This window comes from Alexandromys fortis, unplaced genomic scaffold (assembly GCF_014885135.2).
Source record: "Alexandromys fortis isolate MF-2015 unplaced genomic scaffold, M_Fortis_MF-2015_v1.1 scaffold_181, whole genome shotgun sequence".
Lineage (NCBI taxonomy): Eukaryota > Metazoa > Chordata > Mammalia > Rodentia > Cricetidae > Alexandromys > Alexandromys fortis.
Genome location: NW_026068069.1, coordinates 836,717 through 854,969, shown reverse-complemented (window position 1 = coordinate 854,969; position 18,253 = coordinate 836,717). Strand labels below are relative to the sequence as shown.

General features: G+C 43.6%; 1 protein-coding gene across 1 annotated transcript in view; it reads left to right on the top strand.

The window, feature by feature from the left end:
* The first annotated feature begins 2,921 nt into the window (after positions 1–2,921).
* The window catches only part of Chsy3 (chondroitin sulfate synthase 3), a 215,035-nt gene continuing 199,703 nt past the window's right edge, over positions 2,922–18,253 (top strand). Inside the window, exons 1-2 of the mRNA XM_050120873.1 lie at positions 2,922–3,861; positions 6,487–6,770. Coding sequence (XP_049976830.1) covers positions 3,054–3,861; positions 6,487–6,770 — 1,092 coding nt within the window. The 5' untranslated portion in view covers positions 2,922–3,053. The remainder of the gene's footprint in view (positions 3,862–6,486; positions 6,771–18,253) is intronic.

Sequence of the window (18,253 nt, the reverse complement as noted above, 5' to 3'; positions counted from 1 at the left end):
AACACACATATACACACACTACTTGAAAGTAAATATAAAAAGGAGGTTCTATCTAAAACTTTGAAGAGATCAGATGGGGGAAGCACTAACATGTCCTGGGTCTGCAGTGACCCACAGTCTGTACTAAACACATCCAGCATGCTGAGACATTCTCACGGGGATGTGATGTTCAAGTGAGAAATCTAAAACTCGGAGGATTTAAAACAGGTTCCCCAAATCACTCAGACCACTGCTTCAAAACCTTCATTTCTATGACAAATAAAAAAGCTTCTGTGTCTTCCTGATTCCTAAACTGATGCACTAAAGTACTAGGATACTCTTAGAGGACTGCGCTTCTCCCTCCCATGAGTTACCAACACTCTGATGCTTTTTTTCTTCTTTTTTTTATCTTTTTAGTTTTTCGAGACAGGGTTTCACTGTAGCTTTGGATCCTGTCCTGGAACTAGCTCTTGTAGACCAGGCTGTCCTCGAACTCACAGAGATCCTCCTGCCTCTGCCTCCCGAGTGCTGGGATTAAAGGCGTGCGCCACCACCGCCAGGCCACTCTGATGCTTTGTAGTGCGTGCTGTGTTCAACACAGAGTCCACCCTGAGCACAGTGAACACTTCCTCAGCGTTCATCTAGCTGGAGTCTCCCAGTGCAAAGCTGTCCACTTTGAGTGGTATGTAGTGCCTCATACATGCTCGTTAAGCAAACTAATAAATGGAATTAACTTTCTTCTCAATCACTCTAAACAGGTCCTGAGTGGGTTATTTGTATCTAATGAGAATTAATGGCCTCGTAGGTCAACTCATGAACAGTACCCACTAGACTGAAAAGCCACCGAGAGCTCTAAGGCAGTGTTTGCTGACCCTCAGCCACTTACCACACATAAATGGGAAACTCTTTGAAAATGTATTGCCCATCATGACAGTAGCTGACCACGTGGGGATGTTTCAATCAGAATGAACATCAAGTTATATAAGGCTAAAAATACATTTCTTCAGTCACAGTAGCCGTATTTCAAGTGCCCCCAAATTTCATGTGGTCAGTGGCTACCATGAAAGAATGATAAAGAATATTCATCGTGGCCAAAGTTCCATGAGATAACACTTGCATGAAAATTTAAAAAAAAATTGGTGAAGATATACTGTTAATCAGGATAGTCTTTTTTGCTTGGCTGGGTTTGTTCCCTAGCTGAAATTCGACATTCATTCCCATAAGTCGCAGGGCAAGGCTCAGATGTGGAAAGGAGAGGCGACTCATTGTCAAACAGAAGCAACCTTTAGTCTGCCGGGCTCGTGGACAGCCAGTGACTGGCGTGGAAAGAACCCTTCTGCAATGATTCCAGGCAGGCTGACTGTTCCAGGGACGCTGCCAACACAGTGCTCGACAGAGTCATTACGCCTAATGCCATTCAATACCATCCATCCCCTTTGAGGTTGATCTGGAAAGCAGAGCAGTGAAATCGGAAGAGATGCAAAAGGTTTGGGATGTCAGACACACCAGACTGTAGATGGTTAGACACACGCCATTAGTTTAGAAAACAATTTTGAAAAGTCTCCTTCAAAATATTATCTTCAGATAAATTCTTCTCAATATTAAGAGTGATTTTCGCCAATACCATTGAACCATTTTGAGATCCCTTGCAGAGAGATGAACTGCCTCTTGTCAGTGTCTCAGAACAGGCAAGAACAAAAATTACACCTTTTATTTTATTTTGTGATTAAGTTTGACGGGATGATCTCCTTGGTTTGCGTCTTTGGGGCTTTCTAATGTGTTCGCATTTTGTAATCATTTGCCGGTCCTATTTAGTCTTTCTTCCCAGACAGAAAGTGATTCATGCTTATTTCTCCAAAAAAGACTACCAGGAGGAGGGGACAAGTAGGCAGCCCCACATTTCCCAAGTCAACAGGTGGAGGACAGTCTTCACAAGTTTCTTGAGGATTCAATATTCTCTCCTCGTACCCCCTTCCCCCCCATTCACCTTCATCTCTCCTGGCCTTCGGAGCGTTTATTTCCAATCTCAGATTTTGTTTCAGGAGACACCGAGTGCTGCTGATGTTCTGACCAGGGGGAGGGAAGGGGAAAGACGCAGGTAGGGCGGCTGGGCTTGGGGCTGACAGTTGCTTTCCTGGCAGTGAGAGGAGAGAGAGGGCGCGGCACAGTGGCAACAGTAAGTGTAGCCACTCAAAACCAAAACCGCCAAAGTGGCTCCGAGGACCCCGGGCGGGGTACAGTGGAAGAGGGTCACGCCAGGACGCCACGGGCCGCGGATTGTAAGAGGGGAGCCCACCCACGGCAGCGAGTTCTTACTGGGGATTCGGGAATTCTAGCTCAGAGTGTAAACCCAGCCTGGCAGAGGCACCCGGAGGGAGCACAACTGAGACCCGGGAAGCCGGGTCAGGAGGGCGGGGCGGGGGCGGGGGCGGGGGCGGGACGGGACCCAGAGCTGGAGCCGAAGGAGGGGAGATCAGGGGACCGCCGCGTTGGAAGCCGGAGGTGGCCGTACAGGCGTCGTTTCCTTCCGGAGAGGAGGCTGGCCAGTCGAGCCAGGAGCTGGTTGGGGGGCGTCCAAGGGCGGGTGACGGGGAAATACCACGACCCGCGCTTCCCCACGCCTGGCAGCCACGGCGCGGGTGGCTCCTCCTTCGGGCCGGTCCCGAGCCGGGCGGCGGGTGGAGGGAGGCGGGGAGCGAGGGCGGAGGCTGCGGGAGGAGGAGGGACCAGGCGCGCCTGTGACAGGGTGGCAGCCGAGAAGCGGACGCGTTGCCGCCGCCGCTCCTCCTCCTGCAGCTCCTCTCGCGGCCGCCACCGCCACCTCCGCCGCTGCCGAAGTTTCACTCCCGACCCTCGGCGGGAGCCCCGGCGCGGAGCAGAGCTGTCGCCTCGCCTGAAGCTGCAGCGCACGGCCGGCAGCTCGGCGTGGGGATAGCCAGCTCTCGTTGGCGCCCAGGCTGCGTGCCACGGTCCGGGCTGGGGTCTCTGAGACCCAGCTGGGGCGGCAGCCAGCCTAGGGGACCCGCGGCATCTCCTACACCGCCCAATTTGCATCCGAGCCCCGGGTTGCCGCGATGGCGGTGCGCTCCCGCCGCCCGTGGGTGAGCGTGGCGCTGGGGCTGGTCCTGGGCTTCACTGCTGCGTCCTGGCTCATCGCCCCCCGGGTGGCCGAGCTGAGTGAGAAAAGGCGACGTGGTTCCAGCCTCTGCTCCTTCTACGGCCGCTTGGCCACGGGGCCCCGAACGGGCGCGCAGCAGCCGCTTCCCCAACCCCAGTCCCGGCCGCGGCTAGAGCAGTCGCCGCCCCCTGCCAACCAGGAGCTCCAGGGGCCACAGCGGCCGGAGGCGGCGCCCGGAGGTCCCAGTTTTCGGAGCAGCCCCTGGCAGCAGCCAGCTCCGCTGCCGCAGAGGAGGCGAGGACACAAGCCCGAAGATGCGACGGCGCTTCCCCGCGCTCCAGCTGCTAAAGGGGAACCCGAGGAGGAGGACGGGGGCGCGGCTGGCCCTCGGAAGGGTGGCCGGCCCGGGAGCAGCCACAACGGCAGCGGGGACGGGGGCGCCGCTGCCCCGAGCTCCGGACCCGGAGACTTCCTCTATGTGGGTGTGATGACCGCGCAGAAGTACCTGGGCAGCCGCGCGCTGGCCGCTCAGAGGACCTGGGCGCGCTTCATCCCTGGCCGCGTGGAGTTCTTTTCCAGTCAGCAGCCTCCCAGTGCTGCGCTCGGCCAGCCCCCTCCACCTTTGCCTGTCATCGCTCTGCCGGGGGTCGACGATTCCTACCCTCCCCAGAAAAAGTCCTTCATGATGATCAAGTACATGCACGACCACTACCTGGACAAGTATGAGTGGTTCATGCGCGCCGACGACGATGTCTACATCAAAGGTGACCTCTTAGTGTTAGCTGTGCCCCCTGCCCACCTCCCGATTCCTTTCCTTGTTGCCATCCCCAGCCCCTCCACTGTCTCTCTGCCAGCACCTGCTCTGGCTTTCTGCAGCCCCTGGCCCGCTATCCCCACCCCTTGCTTCCACCCACCATTCTTAGCCTGCTCCTCCTCTTCTGCAGTCTGGACCCTCCTCATACCTGCTCAGCTTTATTCACTTTCCTCGCTCTTGTAGTTGCTCCTTCCTCTCGGCGCAGGTCCCTACTCAAAAGGCCAAGAAAGGGACCTTAGAGCTAACCCAAAATCCATTCCCACCCCTCCCCCAAGTAGGTGATAGTTTCCCAGATCTGTCCAGAGGGGCGTGTCCTGGCTAGAGGAAAGCAAGATGCAGGATGCTGGCTAGAGCAGAGCTGGGGATTGCACGTTGCTGCTTTACTCCCCTGCTCCTTTGTTTCAGCTTGGTCTAGAGCAGTTTGCGGACCCCTGGGGTTGAGGCTAGTCATCTTTTACTGTCCCAGACCCGTGTTTGAACATTCTGTTGCCTTTAGAAACTTGCCCCCACACTGAAACTGACGTTGGGTACACCCACCAGCCCAGCCTGCTAGCTGTTCCCCATTCTCTGCCATACTTTAATAAAACCCAGAGACAATGGGTGGGGCTGCCCAAAGGTCAGGTGGAGAAAGGAGGTTGAAAGAGCTTTAGATTTACAGAGACCGCCCGTAGCTGCAAGCTGCATCAAGCACACTAAGGGCAGATCCTTTGCAGTTCATCTTGGTGGTTATAGCATATGCCAGAATCTAGAACTACCCAGAACAGCATCACACAGCCATAGCATGAGGAAACTTTGTCAGGGAAGGGGCCGTTTATTTACAGATTGTCCGTGGTTCTGGACAGATAATTTCTAAACTCGGTGGCTCAAACTTCCTTAGACCACAAGACTAAGGCTTTCTGGTTCAGATCGTGGAAATGGAGGGGAAAGATTACAAAGAAAGAAATGGTCTTTCTGTGATTTCTAACTTCTTGTTCTGTGGAGGGCAGCCCTTCCTCAGTATGTGCTGGCTTCCTGTAAGTCTATGACTGTCATGATCAAGGTTAATATTCTTCACCAGATGTTAGGACAAGCAGACCCAAAGGTTTTCTTTGGGGCAAGGAGTTGACCTTAACAGCTGGTGTTCTAAGTTTTGAATTGGAAGGAGCAGAATCACTGTGGTGACGCCGTTTGAAATGAGAGGTTTTGATAACGACAAACAAACCTATTACGATTGCATTTCTGTAATGTGGTATTTATGGTTGATTCAGAGAAAAGTACCACTTTCAAAAAGTATTAACACTTCAGCTATTTTTTCTTTCTGTTCCTTGCCTTGTGGTACTTGGACTTTAGGATAATTATCTTTTGTCTCTCATCCAAAAATGACAGAAGGCATCCTGGCAAGGGGAGGGGAGTTGCACTTTACAGTGTACAACTGATAGCACCTACTTTTGTTATTTGTTTTAATTCTTTGAAGTATTGTCCCTCAAATCTTTGAAATATCATATTGTGTTTCCCTTAAAATTAAAAAAAAGCATTTTGTATTAATAACTCAGTCATAGTTAAAAGAAATACTTGTTGGGGACTAGAGGGTGTGACAGGATAGTGGCCATCAAAAATGAGAGTGCCAAGACTGATCACGAATGTGATGAGGTTGACTATTCTGATATATTGCTATATAGAACAGCAAATGCTTTGACCTCTTAAAGATACAGAGTTTTATTTTTAAATCCTTTCTTTTGATCAACTTACCACCCGCAAGTCACCTTATCACAATATTTTTATTGTAATGGTTAGGGCCTTTTCACTCTGAAGTAATTAATGCCTTCCTAAGTTCAGTGTCAACATGAAGTTTTATTTAAATGTCCCCTTAAAAAATGTAGGTTATGTGACTGAAGTTTTAACTAATGAGAAACACCTAGCCAAGTCAATTATCATAAAAGAATATAGTTGGATATTGGAGCTATGAAGGTCGCTAAGCTGGTGAAGTGCTTGCCTTGCCTGCTTCAGAACCAGAGTTGCAACCCCCAAAATCAGGTAAAAAGAAAAAAACTAGAAACAGTTGAATACTCCCTGGGCCTCTCTGGCCTCCTAAGTTAGTCTACTAGGTGAACTTCATGCAAGTTCGAAAGACAGTCTCCAAAAACCAGGTGCCTGGAACCAGAGGGAGGACACCTAACTCTGGCCTCCACATGCAGACATGTGATGTTGTGTCCCTACCTATGAGGAAATAGACACAAATATACATACAAAGAAGAATATTTACTCGCTGTCAAAATACCTGCATTTGATATTGGGTTATATTTCCGGAATCTTCTGTCACTTCATACATAGTAACAGTCTTTGTTACCTTATCTTTATCTCACTTTGGATTCAAGTTTGATGATTGTTAGACTTGTTAAAATTGTATTTAGAGTAGAGAAATAATCATAAGCTTGTGTGTTTTGCAAATTAAAGGAGGGGGAACTGTTTCTTCTTCCTGGCGGCGAAAGGTGTACACGGAGGTTAAGAGCGATGGCGGAAGTTCTCTCACTCCAATGAACACAGTAATGGCCTGTGAAATGAGGGAAGGAGGTGACTCTCTGTTTTCTCTTTGTAGGTGATAAATTAGAAGAATTCCTTAGGTCCCTAAATAGCAGCAAGCCTCTCTACCTGGGACAGACTGGCCTGGGGAATACGGAGGAACTTGGAAAGCTGGGGCTGGAACCCGGGGAGAACTTCTGCATGGGAGGACCGGGCATGATCTTCAGCCGCGAAGTCCTCAGGAGGATGGTGCCTCACATTGGCGAATGCCTCCGAGAAATGTACACCACTCACGAGGATGTGGAAGTGGGTCGCTGTGTTCGCCGCTTCGGTGGGACTCAGTGTGTCTGGTCTTATGAGGTAAGCCTTGAAGTGTGACAGATACTTGTGGTATTACAGGTACGTGCCACTTCACGTCCTGGACTAGAGTCCTATCTCTACTTTTATTTGCTTAAGATTCATGGTAGCTGCCTTTATAGATTTGGGAATGATTGTGGGACATATCTTTCTTATTGGACCCAGAGCAGCCTCTCTGAGGTTTCGTTGTTAGCATGAATCTTAACTTTGAGCAGAGTTTTGGTTACATCTCCATCAGATGCAATTCCCCTACCCCTCTGTATTTACTTTTGATGGTGTTTACTTGCAAGTGTATTCATTTGATGTCTCTAACAAGAAGACTAGTTTGAGTCTTGTCAACTATGTTTTTTTTTTCTTCTTTATTTACACTATAACAGCCCTTTACCTTCACATGGCTAAAATCTGATTTCCTTGGGAATGTTCAAGTGGGGATTGAACACTCAGTGGGAGGTCAGCAATATGTCATTCATGGTAGGTTCATTTCCAGCTCTTCAAACCCTCTATTGTGTAGTGTGTGAGCAATCTGGGGAAACGACTGAGGCTATCCACTTGTTCTCTAGACTTTAAGTCTATTTTGGTGGCAATTTATCAATAGCCAGAATTATTTTTATAATCAGAGGTGTGGGCTGTGATGAGATCGTGGCCATTAGTCTTGTGAACTTTTTCCCTTTAGAATTTGACTTTGAAATCACTTTCCTGAAAGATAATCTTAGTAACAATTGATTTGATGTTTAAATAATACATTGCAATTTTAATGTAGTTTTGTTTTCAGATATTTGGAGTGTACTCTTCTTTTAACTACCCAGTGCACACTGTTTAAAACTGCATTTTAACTTGGTTGTTTATCTTCAGGAATTTTAGTGTGGAGGGCATATTTTATGAAAACGTGTGAAATGATTGTACATCAAAGTTCCATGGTTCCTTTCTTCTTTTCTTTCAGGAGTGTAATATCACTTTAGTTTATTTAGCCCTTTAAACAAAATGTGTTGTGATACAATTCAATGAGGCATTTTGAATTAATTATTATACACAAGGAAACTTTCTGGTAATTATGCATTTGGAGCATGTATTAGGCAAATTTAGATGATGGTATAAGTAGTTCCTTTAATAATAAAATAGCAACTTTTGTTCTATAAACCCGTCCTTCAGCTTTGGTAATCCATTCCTGTGATTTCAACCCTTGCTTGTCTGAAGAGGAAGGGCTGGGAATCTGAGGTTAGCCTCAGATGTGTAGTCGGATTATCTCAAAACCAAAACAAGCGTACTTAGAAGAAGACGACACCAAAGCGCTAGAGCTTTTCTCAGTAAAGGTAATGTCACTGACCGAAAGAAAAATGTAAAATCATCGGCAAAAGGCAACAAATGCTTCACATATAAAATTCATTCGGGTTGTCTTATGGGAAGATATGCTACAGCCGTCTGGAACGTCTGTGTGAAAACAAAAAGGGGAAATAATGTGGGTTTTTTTTTGTTTTTTGCTAATTCATTGTTTAAGTTAAACAAAGTTTTAGCAAACTATCTATTATGATCTTCCACGTTTTTATTGATTCTGCTAGGAGTGTGCTGTCTTTTTCTTAGTGCTTTATCTGTTTGTGTCCCATGACAAGAAAAACGTGCTCAAGTGATGTGCGGGTTCTCTTCCAGGCAGGGCTGTGGTGAAATTTCTAGTAACGTTTGCAATATGTTTTAATTTGGAACGATGCTTGTCCATCCCTGACTTTGGAATCTCCTTCAGATTGTTTCAACATTTTGTTCTAGTGTTGGAAAAAAGTCTCCTGAATGAAATTCCGAACAGCCCCAAGGCCTTCCTACAGTATTTAGCCTGTGGCAGGTTATTTTCACATGCCTCTCATCGAGGTCTCAGAGCGGTATGCTGTGCTTAGGGGTACCAAACCAGGAGCTGTGTAATATAACATGGATTCCTAAACTTTCCTCGAGTATTAGTCATTCGTGATGTTGATTCATCTGTGTGAAATGAGCCAAACAAAAATTTAAAACTTTTAGTTACCGAGTCCATGCTTTAATGATTTTGTGATAAAACACTGGAAAACTGATTTCTGTTTTGTTTTAGAAATTATAAAGAATCCAATGGGAGTAAACTGACCGTGAAATTCAGAGTGCTTCTAAATTGCATTATAATGTAACCAAATTAAAGGAGAATGTATGGAATACATTATTTAAATATTCATTATTCAAGAATTCTAAACAGGTTAGAGAATACCAACTTAAAGAAAAATTACTCAGCTAATTCATAGATTAATTTCTAGAGGTCTGTTCCATTTTCGGAGTTTTTCATAAAGTCTCAACAGGCAAGGAAGTTAGTGATGCTCCATTTGGCCTCCACTTCCACAAACACCTCCTCTCCTTCTCTCTCCCTTTTTATTCCAGAAAAACAAAATAAAACAAAAACCAACAACAACGAAAAACCCCACAACAACTTTGCTCTCAGAAAATGAAAACTTAAATTTACACAGAGCCTTCTAGGCAAACGTTACAGCAATTTCTATTAATAACCCCAAACTGCTAGCAACCCAAGCGATCTTCAGTAGCTCAGTCTGCTTAGTTTTCAGGTCCTGATCTCTTAAGGTGGCTGAAAACTCTTCTTGCTGTTTAGGGGAACTTTGAGACACTAATGTATAACTTCAGTACCTAATAATCAGATTCTGGTACCCGGGCGGGGCACATATGTTTGCCAGTTGGCTCCTCCTTCTCTTCTCCACATCTGCTCTCGCAGCCCCTGGTCTTTCATGGCACAGACAGCACCTGACGCCAATGAAGAGTGCAGATGGATACTTTCCCGCTTGGGACTGAATCATCCATTTTTTTTTTCAAGTTGTTAATCTTCAAGGACTTGTCAGGCTGCTGGTGTACTCACGCGCATCTCCGGTTCTGTGTATAGACTGAAGCCTGTTAGAAGGTGCTTCTGTTGGACTTACTCTGTGCTAGCACTGATTGGTACCTTCTGCTGGTGGAGCCTTGACTTGACTGTTGTTGATCTCTGTTGCTTTAGGAGACTGCGTATGGCTCTCAACATTGCCTTGCCAATGGAGGTTTTAAAGTTTAGTGTTTTAAGTTTTGTTTTCTGATTCTCCAGCAAAGGCAGGCAGTTTTCAGTTCGTTTCATGTCTCACTGGACACCAGGATTTTTATTTTATACGTCTGGCCCAAGCTGACAAAAACAATACTAATTTTTTTTTGAGCCAAAGAACCTTTAGGCTACAAATTTTATTAGATTATTTTCCATAAAATGAATGACTTTTGGCAGTAAGAATAGAATTTGTACTTTAAATACTTTGTCGTGCAGATTATATGTAGTGGTTATTAACCCCGAGTCACCAATAATGCGTGGGTGTCATGTTAAGGAAAGAAATAAAAGCACCTCACCTTGGAGTTGATTAAACACGAGCAAGTCCAGATTTGAATTGTCCATGTTCTTTTCCTTGTGTTTTCTGTCCTCTGTCTGTTGTAGGAGTCTGTATCTGTGTCTGTATTTGTGTCTGTGTTTATCTCTAACAAAGGACTTTGCTCTGTCTTTACTGAGCATCATAGAAAGCATCACACAAGGAAGGGAAGGGATACTTTACAGAAATCATTAATAGAGTTTTTACAAGGGATTAAACCATTGCTTCTGGTCCCCACTGACCCTAATACAAAGCATCTCTGTTTATCAAGCAGTATCCACAAATGGTTGCTTTTCGACTTTATGGTAGATTTCAGAAAGTTGTTTTTCAGCTTCTGTATTTGCCGCTTTTAGCAAATGATGCACACACATTATCTGGGTCGAGAGCACGGAAGAGTTCATAATTTAAGATTACAGCTATCCATAATTTTAGATGGTAAAACTTGTTTACACTGGAACCCCAAGGCAAGCAAGATAGAGTCTTATACTGGCCTTTAAAAAGCAAATTAAACAATTTGAGTACATCATAGGCTAGCAGTCTCCAGTAACTTTAAGCTGTGTTATTGACTCTGACTCTGAGGTCCAGAAAAAGTTCTAGTATGTTGGAATGTTAGCCATACCATCATAATACTGCAGTGCTCAACTTTGTAAAAGAATCAATGTTTTTTCAGAAATTCCCATTAAAATTCTGTATCATGTATACATCTCTTTTTATTATAAATTAACTTATTTATATATTCCTGTTTAGTTACTAAGAGTATTGAATATTTTTATGGGAGTACTATTACTTATATTTAAGTTTTAAAATATTTTAACTTCAGTAATTAGTTTCACCCTGTGAGTTCTGCATTTGATCATCAAAGGTCAATTGAAGAGAGTTAGGTTTTCTCACTTTGATTTTTGTAATAAAATAAGCCAATAGAAAGATATATAACTCAACTACATGTTGTTTCAAAAGCCAGTTCTATATTGGCAAAAAAAATATATTTTTTGTGACTTTAAAGAATCATTTCTCGTGAGTAAACAGAGCTGTATTTGACTCTTCATATTTAACTTTATGCCGGAAGTCGGTTGTTCACTTTTGGCCCATTAATGGCAATAAAAATCATAGTGAATTATTTTACAAAAGGATATATTTCACGAGTTGTTTCTGTGCTCTTAAGTTAAATGGGGAGCTGAGACATTAGACTGTATATATAGTACTCATAGCATCTTATAGTTTCAGAGTATCTTTGCCATTCCTACAGGGTGGTCCCTCAGATCTCTCCACTTGTCCTTAGTCTTTGTAGGTTGTTCTTTCTTCCCCCTTCTTCTCTCTTCCTCCTTCTCCCTTTTTTTTTTTTTTGGCCTTCATCTTTATCTTCTCTCTCCCACTCCCCCCTTTATATGAATGAGTGTGTGCAGCTGTGTGCCCATGTCTCTATGCCAGTGACATCTCTTCTGTGTCCCTATGTGGAAGCCAGCAGTTGCCTATATTGGTTGTCTTCTCAAATGGTTGCCGCCATTTTTTTTTTTTTTGAGGCAGTCTCTTGCACTGAACCAGAAGTATGCCATTTAGGCCACTCTGTCCCCCAGTTCTGAATGCTGGGGTTGTAGAACCTGCTGCCATACATGATTTCCACTCTGGGTCTGGGCACCTGAACTTGGTTCCTCATGGTGGCACAGAGAGCTCTTGACTCGTGAAACCATCTCCCCAGCCTAGTGACAGACGACTCCCTGCCTAATGATGGCTTAGCTCTGTTGTCATCATGGTCGATGTCCCCGGAAGTTATTAGTAGATGTGGCAAAATCTAAGACAATGATTTTCATGCAAAATTCAGTCTTTCCGAAGTGTTTTCTCGGTGTGATTCTATCATTGTTTGTTTCTTGCCTAGAAGCAGCAAGCTTCTCTCCCCACTCCTTCCTCCCCCACCCCACTCGACAGGTGAAATCATCCATAACTGACTTCCGGAGACGCTGTTGCCGCCACACTGTTCTCTTCGTTGTTCAAAATAAAATCACCTCCGAAGTGATGGGAAAACAGTGTTGCTTTCAGCGCTTTGTGAGCTTCATTCATTTCCATTGCTAAGTGGTCCCTTATCACCTGCCTTGAGACAGTTTATGCCTTCCAAATAGATGTTTGCCAGCAGTTGAAGCGATTACTAGGTTTGAAAGATGCCTCCAGACAACTGAGAATCAACTGCGTGATAGCGTGACACTCCTGTCAGCTTTAAAGGCTTTTCTTCCTTAATAACTCACAACTATTCTAATTTCTTGAAAAAAAAAAAGTCAAGTCCGTTTATGGTTCCACTTTCATTGTGTTGTTGTCTAAACCAGCCTGCTCGTTGAGAGACATGAGTTCAGTTGTTTTTCTACTTAGCAAGTCAAAAATACAGAGAAATGCACCAGATATCAAAGTACAGTTTATTTGCTTTATACCCCATTTCAAGACATTTTGTTCAAGAAATTTAGTTAATATAAGAATGAAAAAAGTACCAAGATGTGTGAGTCATTATTAAATAATGTCAGATACTAAAGCCAGTCAAGGAAGGTGGGAACTGAGCAGCGCCAGGGCCCCAGAGGCCCAGTGCCGTTCTAATTTAATCTCCTAAGAAAGAACACAGCAGTCCAGGCCCATTGTCAGCTTCAGGTGCGTTTCATGTTTTTCTGTCCTGGAAATGTATTGTACATGAACAGTTCGGCAAGTGTGCTCCAAGTTTATGAATTAACCGAATAGAAAGATTTATTCTTTAAAACTGAACAGGCACTGTTTTGGGCCTATTGGGAGCTAGTAGACGATGAAATTGATTTCTTAATTGTTTTGAGATTCTTAAATCTTTATTTACTGTTTATAATACTAACAGCTGCATTCCTCATTCTTTGTTTTCAATAGTATCTGGGTTTTTTTTTTTTCACTATCCTTTTTGCTTTCACTTGTTTTTTTTTTTTTTTGGAAAGTTATTTATTTATAAAACTCCTATAATAGTAGGTGATAGTTTAGGTATACAAATATATGAAAACTAGCTGTTAAAATTCAAAGTAATCAGAGAAAAAGAAACTACAGAAAAATACAGTGACAACTATAAAGCTGCACATTGGCTATTATCTTCTGAACCTTAACTAACATTTCTGAATATTAGGACCTAGTGAAAAGACACAAGTGAGGGAAAGGAGGGTGGAGAGTTAGCCAACCACATCCTTAACACATCAGCTAAGCGAAGGCCACGTGGATGTTTCATAACATTCAAGAGAAGCTGGGGCTGGAAAGCAGAAGGGAGATTCTGCAGACATAGAGAAAACACAGTTGTTAACAATTGCCCCAGTGTTTGGTGGATTGCTTGAGTTTGTTTTAAAGTATAAAGTGTACTTTAGAGACTTCTCCATGCCTACTGCAACTGTTTTAAATATTTCCTACTAAGCTGGCAAACAGATAGTTTGAGAAATGTATTTTTGTTTTTGTTGTTGTTGTTAAAAATGAAGTTCAGGTGTTGTGCTTTTGTTGAGGAGCTGTCTGTGGTGGGCTTGGGAATCTAGGGAAGGTGGGGAACCCCTGCAGATGGAACACTCAGCCATCTTAGGACAGGGCTGCTATCCTACCTGAGGAGCTCAGAGGAGGAGTGGGATCCCAACAACTGGGCCTAGAATTAAAAGCTCCATTGCATAACTAAGAGCTGATGGTCAGGAATGACTCTTTTCATTAACGGTCATTTAATTTTGAGGTAAAAACACAAATCAAAATATAGGAAGATGAACACTTAAATAAAAGCTGCATTTAATGAGGTAAGATCCTATAATACCAAGCTGATTTCTTAATGACATGAGGATTATTTAATGTACATAATGAGTAGCACTCCTGAAAATACATTTGTCAAAGAATATTTAAAATGATCTGCTTATATAGCCAGCCTCTTTGACTTGTTCCATATGCCCGTGGAGCCTCCGCTATAGGCAGTGTATCGTGAATCTACCTTTTTCGTCTTATGGCACGGACCAGGAGGAGAGCTCAGGCTTCTAACTCACCTCTTGCCTTCATATCTGACCCAGAATCTGGCTCCCATCTCAGATCTGTTTCTCAATTGTTGAAATAGGAGCGGCGGGGCTGCGTCCCCATCACCCTGGCCACCTGCTAGCTTATGCCCGAAATAACAACACACAAACTGTATTCATTTAAACACTGCTTGGCCCATGGCTATCTAGCCTCTTCTCGGCTAACTCTCGCACCTGAACTAGCCCATTTTTAATAATTGTTTGTAGCACCCCAAGGTGTGCTTACCGGGAAGATTCTAGCCTACGTCCATCCTGGGTCGGAGCTGCCTGGGAGAGCGGAGCTTGGCGTCTCCGCTCCAAAGAGCAGAGCTGTCGAGTCTGTCCGGGAGCAGAGCAGAGTCTGACCTCACTTCCTCTTCCTCCCAGAATTCTGTTCTGTTTACTCCTCCCACCTATGTTTTAACCTATCAGGGCCAGCCAAGCAGTTTCTTTATTGCTCAATGACCTTCCTCCATCACTCAATATTATTTATGTTCTGCACTGTGGAAGCTCCAGTTGATTCCAACTGTGTAATAAACTGTCTCGTAATAAAGATGGTATCATTATTACTCAACTTTATTAGCTGTGGCATCTCTTAGATATAAACAGACACATTTAGGAAACTTGTTCTCTATTAATATCCTTTATTCCCATTGGCCACTACTAATGGCAAATTACTTCAAGAACTGAACTATCTGATTCTAGACCCCAGTTTGGGATTTGTTGGCTGTATGGCCATGGACAAGTTATCAGGTCTCTTGTTTCTTTCATTTTCATTTCATAATCAATGAACCATGATGCAGTAATACTGACTTCAGAGCACTTCTGGTATTGCAGTGATAGTTACTTCAGAGCGCCTCTGAGAAGACTCAATGGTTTAATGTGTACAGAATGGTATTTCAGTAATGCTTACTTCATAGTACTTCTGAGAAAACTCAGTGGCTTCCTGTGTATTGAAGCATTTCGGAGTAGCATTTCATGAAAGTTATCTGTTTTGGAAGAAGCAAAATGCCATAAGATAGCGCCAAGTTTACAGAATCATTGTGGAGAATTGAAAAGGTCGATACACTGAAAGTTTTTAGAAGCCTGCTCGGCATGCAATAAGCCATGCGTTCATGTTAACTATTTCTGATATCCAAATGGCAGTGTTCATATGCTTCAGCCCCCAGGAAGAGAGGAATGCCAATTAGAAAGAGTTTAGCTGTAATGTGTCTTTCAAAGGTCTGTTTTGCTATAGTGGGGAAGGCTAGATTCGGTGTTTTATTTTCTTTATATTTATTTATTTTAAGGTTTGTTTTGTGTCCATCTCTGTGTATAAACATGAGTGTATAGATGTTGTCAGAAGCCAGAAGAGAGAACCAGATCTCCTGGAGCTGGATACAGATGGTATATATAAACCACCTGATGAGGGTGGTAGGAACCAGACTTGGGTCTTTTGTAAGAGCACTATGTTCTCCTAACTGATGAGCCATCTATCCAGGCCAGTTTTGTGGTTCCTTATTTTATCAAACAGTGGAATTCTCTGAGAGACTTTGAAAAGAATTGTAATATTGGAACCAACTGCTGGTCCAATGTATCAGCATCTCTTACAGGTGATGCCTGCAACATGGATATTATTTGACATTTTCCAGGTGACTAAGATGATCATAGTGTATTTCCTAAGTGACTAATGTGGATATAGTGCTGACATCACAGTGCCCATTAAAATATATGCGTGCATGTTCACATTGCGGCGGGAGGTGGAGCCCATGTCCTTGCATTTACACAGCAAGTGTTTTACCCACTGAGATAACTCCCCATTTTCATAGTATATGGATTTTAAGTGAATTCACATACTTATGTACATAGTCAGTTTTGAGTTATTCTTCGTTTTCTTTCCTTTCTTGGAATCATAAAGACTAATGGAACTTAGTCATTGTCGTTCATCTGTTTTTTTTTTTAATGTTTCAAATTTTTATTTATTTATTTATTAAAGATTTCTGCCTCCTCCCTACCACCGCCTCCCATTTCCCTCCCCCTCCCCCGATCAAGTCTCCCTCCATCATCAGCCCGAAGAGCAATCAGGGTTCCCTGACCTGTGGGAAGTCCAAGGACCACCCACCTCCATCCAGGTCTAGTAAGATGAGCATCTGGCCTGGGTCTGAAAAAGCATGGGATAAAACCGGATTTGCTGAACATAGTGGATATTCATCTGTTTTGAACAGCCAGTCCCCGGTTTTAAGGCAATGGTATAAGACTATCACTTACATATGCATGTCTTCTTGCCTAATCATCATGCTCACATAGTGTTTTCCTAAAAAGAAAAAAAAATCAAAGGGGATTTTTCAGACATTCTTAAACTATTTTTACATAGTTTTATAATCCTTAAGGAATTATAGCTTTTCCTAATGACTATATCTGAGTGATATATAATAATAAGAGTTCGAAAATACTGGTATACTGACTCCCATGATTCTGTTATCATAATATTGACTTATTGCATTGGATTGGTGCATTCAAGCCAAAAGGTATTTGAGTAACTTGCATGATGAACATGGTAGAGCAGAAATGGTAACATAGATTTTAAAATCTTTAAGAATACATTTGTTGTTATCTGATTATCATCAACAAACATTTCTTTGCCCATAACTGTCCTGCCTTCTCTGATGGTGGAAAGTATGTGGTGCATAAGAGAAAGAAATGTGCTTCCCTCAAACCTGCAGAACTGTACAGGGCAGTTTCCAGACGAGGGAGCGCAGAGAAGGCTGACTAACAGCGTTGGAGGGCTTGGGCTAAGCACATCTTGAGATAGGATAAGTGAGGATTAAAACCTATATGCGAATCCAGTTATAAAAGACTTATACATAACACTCAATGGCCCAGCTATGTCTGTAGATGAGTGTGTGAGTCTTAGAATTTCGTGGGACAGTGTGGCCTTAGAAGAGAAGATGAGATTGTTAAAAATCCTTCTGGGTGACTGTAATGAACCATCCGTATAGAAAATCAGTCCTGCTGGTAGGTACTTGGAAACTCTGATGAGTTCTGAGTGTAGAGTATCACACAGAGATCTTTCTTAATGGGTTTAGTGTGGGAGGATGCCTTAGAGGCCTTGTGCTTAGGGATAGCGCCTTAGGAGATTTAGTTAAATCCTCTGACCACGTGAGGTGAATCTTAATAAAAGTGACAAGGAAAAAAATGAGCATGATGAACTAAGAGATAGTTAAGACGGAATTGACAGTTAGTGACAATCCAGGGGCATAGTGGTAGACTGGGGGAAGGATACGATCACTCCTGGGCTTTGGCTGGAAGATGACAATATTCCCAGAGGTATAGTATATGAGATGAGCAGGTATGGGTGATTAATGTTTCCGGAACTGGCACAACACAGGAGAATGTCTACTTAAGGCTCATCAAGTTCTACTCATTATTCATTTATTCAGCCAACAGTCGTCATCCAGGCATTCTCCCAGTGGTTGGTGTTTCAGCAAACACTTATCTGTCCGTATTTTCTAGATTAGGAAAGAAGGGAAACACACATGAAAAGGCTCAGGAAGGCAGAACATCCGGTCGGGGGTGGGGGCGGGCACAGGTCTATACTGTGAGGGATGCAGGTAACAAGAGAGAAGACATTCAGCAAAGGAGCATGGACATGCGAGCTGAGAACCAGCTAAAAGGAAGCTCAAATGAAGTGACAGGCTGGAGAGTTAAAAAAAAAATGCAAGATCAGAACGGAGAAAATATGGGAGCAGACGTCAGGAATGACTTTGAAGTTCTTTGGGTGGACTTTTCCAGAGAAAATTGAGTTCCATGTACCTTAAAAAACTTACCTTGCTAGTGAGGCAGGGGTGCCTGCCCACAGCCAGCGTTATCTTCTGTTGAACACATGCACTGTCAAGCTTCACTTCTAGGTAAAACTCTGTGTAAGTGATCATCTTACAGCTGTCTATGAAGACAAGGGCCAATGGGTCCTTCAGTCAACTCAAGGGCCTGAAGTGGGGAGAGTATTTGAGACTGGCAGTCTGAGACTGAGTTGCAGAAGAAAAAAATTACCATGTCCATGATGTGACCGTCCTATTTTTTAATTATAATTTTATTTTTCAAA